Source organism: Hypanus sabinus, chromosome 11, assembly GCF_030144855.1.
Source record: "Hypanus sabinus isolate sHypSab1 chromosome 11, sHypSab1.hap1, whole genome shotgun sequence".
In the NCBI taxonomy this organism is placed as follows: domain Eukaryota; kingdom Metazoa; phylum Chordata; class Chondrichthyes; order Myliobatiformes; family Dasyatidae; genus Hypanus; species Hypanus sabinus.
This window is the reverse complement of record NC_082716.1, coordinates 90,532,451-90,546,545: the sequence shown is the minus strand read 5'-3', so window position 1 is coordinate 90,546,545 and position 14,095 is coordinate 90,532,451. Positions and strand designations below refer to the sequence as shown.

The 14,095-nt window shown below is 43.1% G+C and overlaps 1 protein-coding gene across 1 annotated transcript in view; it reads right to left on the bottom strand.

The window, feature by feature from the left end:
* imp3 (IMP U3 small nucleolar ribonucleoprotein 3) overlaps positions 1–14,095 on the bottom strand; it is a 224,374-nt gene that overhangs the window by 190,685 nt on the left and 19,594 nt on the right. Inside the window, exon 2 of the mRNA XM_059984900.1 lies at positions 9,307–9,414. Coding sequence (XP_059840883.1) covers positions 9,307–9,414 — 108 coding nt within the window. The remainder of the gene's footprint in view (positions 1–9,306; positions 9,415–14,095) is intronic.

Genomic DNA, 14,095 nt, shown 5'->3' with positions numbered 1-14,095 from the left:
CCGAGAACACCCTGTTTAGAGAGAGGTCGCGGCGACTGACCCCTGCAAAGTTGGAGAACGTTTCAGCAGCATTTATGTAAGTTGAAGGAAGCTGGGATCATCACTGAGTCCCGAAGTCCCTATGCATCACTTGTCTAAGTGGTGCAAAGTGGTTCAGTGTGCTGGACTTGAGGAGTGGATATTACCAGATCCGTGTAAGTTAGCCCAACAAAGAGAAAACAGCATTTATATATCCCCTGGGATTTTTCCAGTTCAAAAGGATGTTCGAGAGTTCCTGCAACCTTGCAGCAGGTCATGGAGAGTGGGGGATATGAACTTGCTTTGAGAATGTGAAGAGGGTAAGGGGTATGAGTAGCGGGGGTGGGCGAGGGGTAAGTGCAGCAAAATATGTAGACAGGATAAGTGAGAGGTACGTCATTGGGGAAGTAAGGAGAGGTAGCTAAAAATAAGGTGCCAGGCCAGACGTGGAGACCACAAGGAAAAGGGAGCCTGCGACCACTGGACAATGTGTTTGGCAAAGTATTTTGAGTTATACCTATTTCAAGTGTTTTGAAGTGCATCCAAGTATTACGCTTGAACCTTTGCTAACTCTGAGTATTTCACGTGCTTAGCTATGCAACAGCCAATCAATTGATGGATTGGAATTGGTAATCATATTTGTGAATGCAGTACCCTGCTTTTGGGTATAAGTATGACCTTTGTAAACCGACAAATTGGGAGTTGGCTACCTTATGCCCAAAGTGCGTGGGGCTGCAAACTCTTCTCTGAATAAAAACCGTTTCAGAGGTAATTTTGTGTCTCTGGTGTTTTTCCTCAACTGAGCAGGTTAATAATTTCAGGTTGACAGCTTGAGGTGTTTGTATATCTGGATGACTTCACAGTATTTGGACCCACCTTGGAAGAACATGAAGCAAGGCTGCTGAAGGTGCTGGGCTGCCTGGAAGCGGAAGGGTTAAAACTTTCCCTGGACTACTGCCAATTCTGCCCAATGTCTAGTAGCTACGTTGGGCACAGACTCCAGACTGAGTGCTCTGCGCTCGTTCCTCAGGTTCTGTGGTTACTATCAGGGGGTTGTGAAAGGCTACGCGAAAGTAAGTCACCCTTTGAATCAGCTTCTCTGCTGTTACCCTCCCTTGGGGAAGAAAGGTGGGGGGAGAAAAAGGATAGGAAGGTGGAGAGCATCTTAGCCTGTTGGAGCCCTTTGGACCGAGCTGGGATGCAAAATGTGAGGAGGCCTTTCAGTCACTGAAGGAACAGCTGACCCAGGCACTGGCTTTTGCAGACCCAACTGCTGTATGTACTGCACACAGATGCCAACTGAGAGGGTCTTGTATCAGGATCAGGGGTCCAGGTTGAGGCCTGTTGTGTCTGTCAGCCAGAGTCTGTGGCCCTCGGAGGAAGAACTATCCCATGCACAAGTTGGAATTTCTGGCATTGAAATGAGCGGTGGTGGATAATCTGAATGACTACCTCTATGGGGCCAAGTTTGAGGTGAGGGCAGACAACAACCCACCAACTTACAACCTGACCTCAGCAAAACTGGATACCACGGGCCACTGGAGGTTGGGGGCATTCTCTGCCTATGATTTCAGCCTGAAGTACCAGCTGGGAAGCAGGAACATTGACGCAGTTCCAGGGATGCTTTGTCCCGATGGGCGTATAAGGGACTGAACATGGACGAGGAGTGGGAGAGCGTACCTGCCCTGGGGGGTGAAGGCCATATCTCAGTTTGCCATCACCATGAAGGTAGAGGGAAAGGAGGGGCAGGATCGAGCATTGGATCAATTGGGAGCTTCTGATGACACCATTCCCCAAGTTTACTGTAACCTGACTGCTCTGAAGACAAATCAGCTGCCAGAATTGAGTTCTGGGGAAGTGGCAGCTGCTTAGCAAGATGACCCAGGCATTGGTACCATTTGAACGGCAGTCAAAAAGCGAGATGTGACTCAGGCGGAGAGGACAAAATACGCGTTGGTGCCTCCAATACTATGAGGATGGCCTCGGTTGGTGTTGAAGAACCATATCTTATCCGAGTCACCTCACCCTCCAGACCGACCCCAGTGGTGCCAGCTGGTTCTGCCAGAGGAGTATCAGAGGATGGCGTTGAAATAATTTCATGATGATTCTGGACAATTAGGGGTGGAAAAGACCTATGGATTGCTCGGAGACCAGTTATACTGGCCCCGAATGAAGTTGGAGGTTGAAGAATACTACAAGTCGTGCATCCACTGCATACGGCAGAAGACACTGCCTACGAGGGCCGCTCTGCTGTCCCATTTGCAGAGAGCGGAGCCTCTGGACCTGGTGTGTTTGGATTTCCTGTCAATAGAACCTGATAGCAGCAACACAGCAAATGTCTTAGTCATCACAGACACCAGATATGCTCAGGCTTACCCTACCAAGGACCAGAGGGCACCTACGGTGGCAAAGGTGTTATGGGAGATTTATTTTATTTATTATGGCCTTTCCAAGCAATTACATAGTGATCAGGGACGGGATTTCAAGAACAGACTCACCCATGTGTTACTGAGCATGCTTGGAGCTCAGAAGACAAGGACCATGCCCTATCATTTACAAGGTAATCCCCAGCCAGAGAGGTTTAATCAGACCTTGCTAAACATGCTCGGGATCCTGGAGATCAGCAAGAAGACAGGTAGAGTCAACATATTGAGCATCTGGTTCACAGTTATAATTGTACATGAAATGAAGCTACTGGATACTCGCCATATTATCTGATGTTTGGGTGCGAGGCAAGATTGCCTATTGACCTTTATTTTGGGACTGACGAGGGTGACTTACAACCAAAGACATCTGAAGTAGGTGTCTGACATGAAAAGAGAGTTGAGAAGGGCTTATGAATTAGTTGGGGTCACGGCTGCCCAGCAGAAACAAGGGAATAAGAGGAGGTATGATCAAAAGGTGAGGTTCTCCCAACTCCTACCGGGAGACAGAGTCCTCATAAGGAATTTGGGGCTACCTGGAAAGCTGACCGCTAAGTGGGTACGGCCTATGTGGCGGAGAGTCAGATGCCAAACCTACCAGTTTTCTGGGTGAAACCAGATGATGGGAATGGGCCTGTCAAGAATCTCCATCGAAACCAGCTGTGCCCTGGGTCGAGAGGTGCAGGTAGACCCAGAGCCTAAGTTGGAGCCTACACCTAGTAAGATGACGCTGCGGAAACGTGGGGTGACTTCCAGGCCCCCAACATGCGAGGTTTGGCCGGCCCCCACCCCTGAGAGGGATACTGATTCGGAGGATGAGGACATGGACATGGTATATGCTGCCTTTCGCTAACTCCCCATCAATTGAGGAAGAGACTCCCAGCCCTTCTCCCTTTGAGCCAGGTGAAGTTGGGGGGGGGGGGGGGGGGGGTCTCTGTGGGCAGACTGGGTTGTAGCGGGACTCTGCAGGGGAGGAAGCGGGGTTTGGCCACAGGACAGAGGATTCTGAATTCCAGTTGGGCATGATCAATAGATCGGGGGAGGTCTCCCCAGGTAGACAGGAAATATCCCCAGTAGTGTATGAGCCTGAAGAGTTAGATGATGGGGTGTGGAGGTCTCAGAATCAGGAAACCACCAGATAGGCTGGCCTGGCCTATGTAGCACCAGAAGAAGAGTGTGACCCCTAATGTTTTGGGGAGCTATGTCACTGCCTTTTACACTTGGATTGGGCTTTGTGTTTTGTAGGAAAGGCAAATTATCTCAATATCATGAGGACATGTCTAAATTTGGTGGGGAGGAAGAGTGTAACATGCTGTGAGGTTCTGCTGCTAATGTAATGTTTTCTCTGTAGCAGCAATGTTTGGGTTATAACAAGAGATAACGGGGTTTGGAATGCTGGGATCATCTAATTAAACAAATGTTCTTCTTTCCTTGAGTCTGGATGAGGGATTTTCACGGTCTTTTGCCAAGGAGAGAAGACTCAAATCAGTGACTATTGCAGGAGGTCGATGGTGGACGACCAGCTTCTCAGTGAGCTCCAACATTGCACAATGGAATATTTCATGAGAATGGGCCCTTTTTTTGTTTTCTTTACTAACCATACATGTATAGTCAAAGTAAGAGTTATAAAGCGTTTAATCGCATATTGTGTACTGTTTGTTATTTCGGGGCATGATTTCTAACAGAGGACACGTCGCACAGAATCCACCCAAACGAGATTTTGTAAGTTTGGATGGTCCGGGGACCATCACCACTTATATTAAGCCGCTAGCCAAAGGGCGAGTTACATTACAATAAAACCAGAAAAAACAATGATTTTACTTGCATGTCTTAAATCTTATAATGAAGGACACAAATACAAGAATACAAACAAGTCACTTTTATTGTCATTTTGACCATAACTGCTGGTACAGTACATTGTAAAAATGAGACAATGTTTTTCAGGACCATGGTGTTACATGACACTGTACAAAAACTAGACCGAACTACGTCAAAAAAAAAACAGAGAAAGCTATACTAGACTACAGACCTACACTGGACTGCATAAAGTGCACAAAAACAGTGCAAGTATTACAATAAATAATAAACAGGACAACAGGGCAAGGTATCAGTCCAGGCTCTGGGTACTGAGGAGTCAAAATATAAAAAGTAGACTGAGTAGAAAGGAAATTTTGAACCAGTTAGCCAAAATGTAGCCTAATATACATTTTCAGATCTTCATTTCCCTCTAGAGAGGGTAGCCACAAAAAACACACCCATTCCGCACTTTCAGAAACGTACAAAATTCCAAATTTACATCAAAGATTCAAAGTACATTTATTAGCAAAGTACACATGCAGTATATAACCCTGAGATTTGTCTTCCCCACCGACAGCCAGAAAATGAAAACCACAGAACCAGTTCAGAAACATCAAATCAACTCCCAAGCACAATATAAAACACAAATCGTGCAAATGGCAAAGAAAATGACACACAGAATATTAAACCCAGAATCGAAAAAGTCCAGGCATACTCAGTTCTGCTCAGTGCTCGCTATCTGCAGGACACACCAATCAAAAATCACCCAAAATAGTAACAAAAAAAAGTAATGGAGCAAAACCAGAACCACATCATAACGAGTCCAATCCACAAAATTAAACCTCACCCAGCACCATCCTCGGGCAGCAGAGAGAGAAATCATTCAAACAGCGGGACCTTCCTCTGACAGCAGTGAGAGACAGAGAGAGATCATTCGAACAGAGGGCTTCTTGGCACGAGGACGCATGCTTCATCCAAAATCTCACTAACCCCTTTCAGAGACAGCAAAGTGCCACATCGCTCAATTAGCTCAGAAAAACACAACACTAAAATGCAGATCACAGGCTCCAATAGCAGCAGAACCACATTTTAAAAGAAAAAGATGGAACAGAAGTGAAAGATGTAGTTTTGTGAAGCGTCTGGAGGAAGTCTCCCTTGGTCATATTGTTCACTGGTGCCATCTTCTTCCCAATTAGCGAGCACAAGATTAAGCCAAATCAGAGCTTCAAAGAGTTTGGCAAGCACAATATTTGCAAGATATGAAGATTTCACTTCATTCAATATTATCTTGTACATAAACAGGAAATGTTGACAGTTGATCCATGGGGCTACATTAAAAGTTATGTCACCTTCTGCTATAGAGATTTCTTTTCTTAACTGTAAAAGAATTTAGGTATTTCAGTACATGTTAGGTATTCCAATCAGGTTCTTTTCTACCAAAGTCAAAGTGTTTCTTAGGAGGAAAATGCATATTGGGAACTCTTGTAAACTGTCACAGCCTTCATAGCAACCACAAAGTGATAAAACCTCAAAATTTTCAGTACATACTCTCAAGCTGGTTGAAGGTTTAACATTTCTCAAGCCACAGTCTAACTGGCAACGGAAATGAGCTACATCCTTTCGGCAATTATTAATGCAGCAATTTTGAACTAATTAGATTTATGGCAGAGAAAACTCAGCTTTAACACTTTGAGTACTGACATTCATTCCAGTCCTAATAACAATACTGCTAACCATGAAGTACAACTTAGGTTGCTGCAGTTAAATATCTCGCTTCCCCATTTCCAAAATTTATATCCAACTCTCCATCGCTGTGAAGAATAAATAGACCCTAGAAAAAGGCAAGCCCTGGCGTGCTCTGCACATAGTCAGCTTTGGAAGTCATACAACAAAGGAAATGCAAACCTGTACCACTTAACCCAAAGCTGATTGTTCTGAAAACTTCTCATTAAGACTTGGATCTCAACTTCCATGAGCAGTTTAACAAGATAAGTGCCCATGATTTTGCAGGAAAGCTACTAGCCTGGATACAAGATTGGCTGACTGGCAAAAGGCAAAGAGAGGGAATAAAGAAGGCCTTTTCCTGTTGGCTGCCATTGACTAGTGTTGCTCCTAAGGATTGGTGTTGGGACCGCTTCTTTTCATATTATAGGTCAATCATTGCAGACGATGCAAAGACAGGCAGAGGGCAAGTCGTGTTTAGGAAGCAGGGAGCCTACAGAAGGCCAGATAGATGGGAGAAAGAGCAACAAAGTGGCAGATGGAATTACAGTATAGGCAAGTGTGTGGTAATGCGCTTTGGTAGAAGGAATGAATCAGAGGTGCAAAGGGACTTGGGAGTTCCATTGCAGGATTCCCTAAAGATTAATTTGCAGCATGTCAGTTCTGAGGAGATTAATGCAATATTCACATTCACTTTGAGAGGACTAGAATATAAATGCAGGGATGTTATGCTGGGACTTCATCAGACTGCACTTGCAGTAGAGAGCAGTTTTGGGCCCCTTATCCAAGAGATGACATATTTGCATTGGAGAGGTTCACAAGGAGGATTCTGGGAATGAATGGGTTAGTGCCTGAGGAGAGTTTGCTGGCTCTGGGCCTGTACTCGCTGGAGTTTAGAAGAATGAGGGGAAACATTGAGCATAGAAAAGCATAATTAGAGTGGATGTGGAGAGGATGGCATCTATAATGGAGGAGTCCAGGACCAGGGTAGTGAATCTGTGGAATTCATTGCCACGGGTGGCTATTGAGAACAAGGCATTGGTATACTAAAGCAGAAGTTGATAGGTTCTTGATTAATCAGGGCATGAAAGGTTACAGGGAGAAGACAGGAGAATGGGGTTGTGATGGATTATAAATCGTCCATGACGGAATGGCAGACCTGATGGGCCATAAGGCCTAATCCTGCTCCTGTGGTTTATAGTCTTACACTAGTTTAATAAAAGTTATTTCAAAGATAGGGTGCTTATAAATTAATAATTTTAACTTACAAACCCTATCTCCAGTAGAAACTGTTCGATGGTACAACTACGCAGTTTGATAGGAGAATAATTGGACTGATTTTCCTCATTCAGGTAAAAATGGAAACCTAAGATACAGAAGGCATCTGCCATTTGGCCCATTACGTGAGAGAGACGGGAGGTAAAGGGTGATGAAAAATAAAGGCTGGCAGACACTCACAAGATAACAAACTGCATCCATTTTACAGTCATAAGTTGATTTTTGTCTCCAAGTCAGAAAATACGGTAGAAAAACACTCAACATGGAACACATACCTCCACAATCCTGTAATAAACAACATCAAAAGAATCACTGATCAGAACAATTAGCTGAAGTCAAGAGAGACGCAGCTAGTTCTACCAATCCCAGGAAGAAATGTATGCACACACATCAGACTGTAGAATTTAATAACAGGAACTGGTTATGCTAGGTGCCTTTAAGACATGCTGTAAGCTTCCTTTCACACTTTTGCTTTGAATAAGTATTTTTGAGTTAGATGTGATTACCTTTACCTACTTAAGATGTGTGAGTCTGTGCACATGCAGGGCCGGGTTTCAGAAGTCATGCATTTAGTATATATCCTTGCCTTTTTTCCAGACCCTGAACAAACAAATCCCATGCACATAGGACTTCCCAATTCTCGTGAATTTACCCCAGTTCATTTGGGGGGAAAAAAACTGCAGGGGGAAGAAATACAAAATAAAACCAGAAAATACAGGAAATACTCAGCACATCAAGATGCATCTGTGGGAAGAGAGAGTCATGCAGACCTTTTAAGGGTCTTTGGCCTGAAATATTAACTCTAGTTCATCTTTGATCCAGATATGCCCTCTGTTCCAGTGACAATATCTTCAGCAGTAACAGACATCCCATTCCAATGAGAGAAATCACAATTTCAAGTGACAATCACTTGGTTAAAGAATTCATTCATATTATTGGTACAACAGATCTCATGGTTGAATGTCAAATTAAGAACTAGAATCAACCTCCAGCACTTCTACCTGAGGCATTTTAGAATGCAATTGTCACATTCCTTCAAACAACGCCATATGCTGCTCATTATCAAAAGATAAGAAAGTAAAAAAAAGTTTTGCCTGCATTTCACAGAGGACATGTAAGGAAACTACTTCAACAGCTTGACTAATGATTACCTGATACACTGGTTATTGAATGGTTTTTCTGTTAAACCGAGAGCAAAGGTTTATCTCAAACACAAAATGGAACAGTGATACATTCCCACCAGAGCCAGATATTTCCTGTCAAAAAGTCAGAAATCTGTCAGTTCTACAGAAGTTTGCACCTTTCCTGATGGCTGTGGTTCAGCAGCATGAGCTCATACAGCACAATTAAATTTTAGAACAAACTCTTGAGAAACGGACAAATGAGATCCAGGCTTAGCATTTCATTCGAAGTACAGTCAAGGAGCAATGGAATGGCATCCGCTCTTCTGTACAAAGCTCCAGAGAGAAACTGACTTCCAATAGCAAATGAACTTCAACGTACTTCATTCCTGTTTAAGGACTTCAAATTCTCAATTCCAAATCCCAAGTCACTAGTTAAGAAATGTCAGGATTGGCACTTGGGATTACTTGGGAAACAGAGAAATAAACTCAAGGCAACTTGAAAGTTGAGACACACAATTTGCAGTTGCGTCTGATTTGAACTGATTCAGTGATTCATTGGCAAATGTGCTACACAACTCCAGAAATGCAGACCCTTCAAGAAAACATCCAAGTTGATCCCAACTACCCAATAAAACAAAGAAATATAATTGATCTTCTTCATTTCAGGCTTTAGGCTGGAAATCGGACTGGGAAAGAAGGTACCAGAGGGTGAACAAATCTTTTCTACAAAAAAGACTTGTGTTGAAACCATAATGCCAGACTTCAATTGACAATCGATAACAAAAAGAGAAATTGGAGTTTATTGTTACAATGCAAAAATGAAACACTAAAATTCACTTTCCATCTACAAGCATATTTAGGCCCTTAAAACTGTATCTTCCCATACAATACAAACTCATCTCTTACTTTCAGTTCTTCATTTAAATTAAGATAAAAGCACTCACAGCTTTTCCAGCAACTGTCCGGTGCTCTTGGCTCGGAAGGCATCTTTCGCATCCAAGTCTCGGATCTTGCGTGCCAATTCACGGACTTCTCTGCTCAGTTTATTGTACCTATTAAAAACAGAAGTATGATTGCCTTCATTTTTCACCAAAGTAATTACTACTTCATTTCCACTAGAATATAAAATCAAAAGTAGTCATTGAGCTTGTTGAACATGACAATGAAATGACGCTCAAAAGGAAAGCCGCATTTGAAGAAAACTCTTCAACCCACATTGTTGAGCCCTCAGAAAGAAGGTCCATCATGGAGAACCTGCAGCCTAACATAACCAGGCTCCCACCTACAAACCTCTCATGTTGGAACCTCAAATGGAAATTGAACAAGAGTTTCCACCACAATTACTCAGTTATTCAACTGCAAATCATTTTACTTACAAGAATGTGAAGATATCATGAGAAGAAAAATGGTTGTGCTAATTGGTCAAGCTGGTAACTGTCATGTCAGACGACATGAAACTTCTTGCGGAAATGCTCATTTATCAGAATTAGGATGAATCTGAGATGAATCTGACAAAGTATAAGAAAATATTTTCCCCCATGCTTGAGGACTGCAGGTTAAGATTAAGCATTCAGCAACAGTTCACTGGTCAATTTCTTACCGAGCACAAAACAACAAAAATTAGTTTCAAGTGTACATTTTACAGATTCCTTCCCCCCACCCCACCCCCAATCTATTGTTTGGCAGAGTCTTCATTACAGTCATGATTATACCACAAGGTAATCATTGTTTTTAAATAGAGTTCCAAATTGTACTAACACAGTGGACAAGATTAGTGCATTAACAAGCACAGTGCCTGGAACGGAAAAATACTGTTGTGGACTTGCATTACACAATTTTTTGTTAGAAATGCTAAGTAGCACCAAGTACATAATGCAATTTATCCTTAAACTAGGTTTTACAAATAATGTTCCCTCAATAATAAATATACCACTCCAGATTCTGCTGGAGAGGTGGTGATGGGGCAACCTACCAGGGAAGCCACAGTGACCCAATGTCCGGCACGGAGTCAGGCTCTGTGGCTCAGAAGGGAAAGGGGGAAGAAGGCTGCAGTAATGATAAGGGATTCTATAATTAGAGGAGCAGAAAGCAGATTCTGTGTACGTGAAAGAGACACCCAGGTGGTATGTTACCTCCCAGGTACATGGGTCAGGGATGTCTCAGATCAGGTCCACAGCATTCCAAAAGGAAGAGGGCGATCAGCTGGAAATCTGGTACATATTGGTACCAACAACATAGGTAGGAAAAGGGAGGACGTCCTGAAGAGGGAATGTTTGGCAGAAAGCTGAAAGGTAGGACCTGCAGGGTAGTAATCTCTAGATTGTTACCATTGCCACATGCCAGTGAGGACAAGAGGATGATTTGGCAGATGTCTGCGAATTGGTGTTGGAGGCAGGGTTTCAGATGTATGGATCAGTGGGATCTCCTCTGGGAAAGGTATGACCCCTACAAAAAGGATGCGTTACACCTGAACCTGAGGGGACCAATATGCTTGCAACTTATCAGTGGACGTGGATGTCTGCTGTAACACGGAAGTCTCGGACCAGATAGCACAGCCTCAGTCTACTGAGAACGAAAATTCGGAAAAATTTGTTCAGTCAGAAGGTGGCAAATCTGTGGAATTCATTGTCAGACAGCTGTGCAGGCCAAGACATTGGGAACATTTCAGGCAGAGGTTAACAGGTTCGTGATTTATCAGGGTGTCAAAGGTTACCGGGAGAAGCCAGGAGAATTGGGTTGAGAGTGATAACAAATCAGCCATGATGGAATGGCAAAGACTCAATGGGCTGAATGGTCTATATTGCTCCCCATCTTATGGTGCAAATTAAAACTGCCTTTGAATGGCTCATTGAAAACAGTCACCAGTCCTGCTGCCTCGAACTCAGCACTGGACCGAACACTAACTAGTCTGACCTACCAACATGATGGCACTGCAAGCACAATCCCTCAAAAACACTGGGCAATAAAAGCCCAGGATATGGGAGGGGGGGGGGAAAACATTTTCAGAATCACAATCAGGTTTAATGATACCGGCATACATTGTGAAATGGGTTGCATTGCATCAGCACATTTTGCAGAACTTAAATTTACTTCGTCTTCTATGTGATATTCTGCAATACTTTATTCTTAAATAACTCTAATTGTTAATTGTGGTGTTGGATTTCTATTTTGATTAGGGTTGGTATCTAGGTTCGTGAGTCAAGAAAATATCATAAGGAAACCAACCCTTTCACCATTAACTCTATCTTCTCAACAACTCCTCCCATAATCTGAAATGTTAGAAGCAATTTACAGTAACTAATTAACCTACCAATGCACACATCATTGGGATGCGGGAGGAAAGCAAGACACTTGATGGAACCACTTGCAGAAACAGGGTGAATATGTAAACTTCAGGTGGTCAGGATTGAACCTGGATATCCAATGCTGAAAGGCAGTAGGTCTATCTGATGTGCCAATGTACCACGTCCTCATATGGCTCAAGATGGTGGGACTATAGTAATGAAGTGGAACTCTTGGTTCTGCTGAAAAGCTGAAGGATTTGCTAAGTGTTTGCCTTTCTGTCCTGCCTCCTGCGAAACATAACAGCCCCATTGTCCTGATACACAAGGACTGAAATAGGTCTCGGCCCGAAACATTTACTGTTTACTCATTTCCATAGATGCAGCCTGGCCAGAGCTCCTCCAACATTGTGTGCGTGTTGCTCTGGATTTCCAGCACCTACAACTCTGTGCTCATGATTCAAGCATTTTAATTACAGTTAAATTGTGTGCTCAAAATAGAAATATTCAGAGCTAGCCTCAAATTTCTGACACTTCAATTTAATGTGTCAAGAAATATTCAAGACATTCACAAACTAGTTACATTGGAACAGACTACATTAAAAACTTCATATACAACGACCAGACCCATACCCCTTCAAATACTGGCATTTGATCGCTCAGATTACCCACTCCCAGCAGCACTGGAAAGGAACTGAAACACTCAAAGCAAACTGACACAAGCTTTTATGAAATGTCAAATCAAATTCCAGTCAGCAGGAAATCTCAAACCTTGAACTCTTCTTGTAGTAAATGAAAGGTTTAAAGCCCAACTAAAACAGCCTAAAAATCTCACAAGTCAAACATCCTTTTTCCAAAGCTCTGCAAACATGTCAAAACAATGTTTTAAAGCTTCAATAGCAGCGGCAGAACAGAAAATAACTATTTTAACAGCAAACAATGAAGCAAACCAAAGGCAAGTCTGCTAATGCATGCTTAAAACATCACTACCATTTTCAAATACATACGGATTGCAACTCTCCCTGGGGCGAGGCAGGCAGTGAAAGATGTTTTCTACTGTCATGAATATTATGAACCCCCACCAACTGACAGACTGAATGTTTTGAAAGTTTGGTCAATGGTTGCAATAAATTTGGTTGAGCTTGGACGGACAAGTATTGAATTCAAAGGACAATTACATTCCATTAATGTGCTGGAATTGTGCCACATTTTCCACAGTTAATATTGATTTTGATGATTAGCTCCATTTGGTAGGAAGCTTGTTAAAAGTGCAGTTCTCAACAAGAAAGACGAGAAGGAATAAAAGGGGTTGATGATGGGCACCATGTACTCAATAAGCATCAAGCAGAAAATATTGCAATGGCTGTAGACAATTTACCTTCCTAGCCGCAGACCGTACCACCTTTGGCAATCATCCCCTTTCCATGACTACAGACATTGACCAATAATTGCAATGTACCAATGGCACAATACTGAATTTCATTTGCAACCCTTGAATAAAGCAGTTCACAACTGCACACAGCAAGACCAAGACTGCCATTTACCAGCTTATGCTTCAATGAACTCCAGATCATTTGGGAGGCTGAGGGGGTGATGGACAGGACTTATAGAGGGGTAGTCAGAACATAAGACATAGGAGCTGGCTCATCGAGCCTGCTCCACTATTCAATCATGACTGATCCTTTTTTAATCTCCTCCTCAACCCCATTTCCCAGCTCTTTCCCTGTAACCTTTGATGCCATGTCTAATCATGAACCCATCATATCTCTGCCTTAAATACACCCAACGACCTAGCCTTCACAGCTGCACATGGCACCAAATTCACCACGTTTTGGCTTAAGAAATTTCTCTACGTCTGTTTTCAAAGGGCACCCCTCTATCCTGAGGCTGTGCCCTCTTGTCCTAGACTCTCCCACCATGAGAAACATCCTTTCCACATCTCCTCTGTCTAGACCTTTCAACATTCAAAAGGATTCAATGAGATTCCCCCCTCATCCTTCTGAACTCCAGTAAGTACAGACCCAGAGCCATCAAGCATTCCCCGTATGATAACAATTTAATTCCTGGAACCATCCTTGTGAACCTACTCTGGACCCTCTCCAATGCCAGCACATCTTTTCTAAGATGAGGGGCACAAAACAAGGTGAGGCCTCACCAATACCTTATAAAGCCTCGGCATCACATCCTTACATTTTAAACCTCTTGACATGAATGTCAACATGGCATTTGCCCTCCTCACCACCAACTCGACCTGTAAGTTAACCTTTCAGTTGTACTGCACAAGGACTTCCAAGTACCTTTGTATCTCAGATTTTTGGATTTTCTCCCCATTTAGAAAATAGTCCATACACTTATTTCTACTACCAAAATGCACACCCAACGTGCAGGACACAGGAAACTGTGTGGCAGTCAGGAAGGGGAATGGGGTTAAGCAGCCAGTGTTGAGTACCCT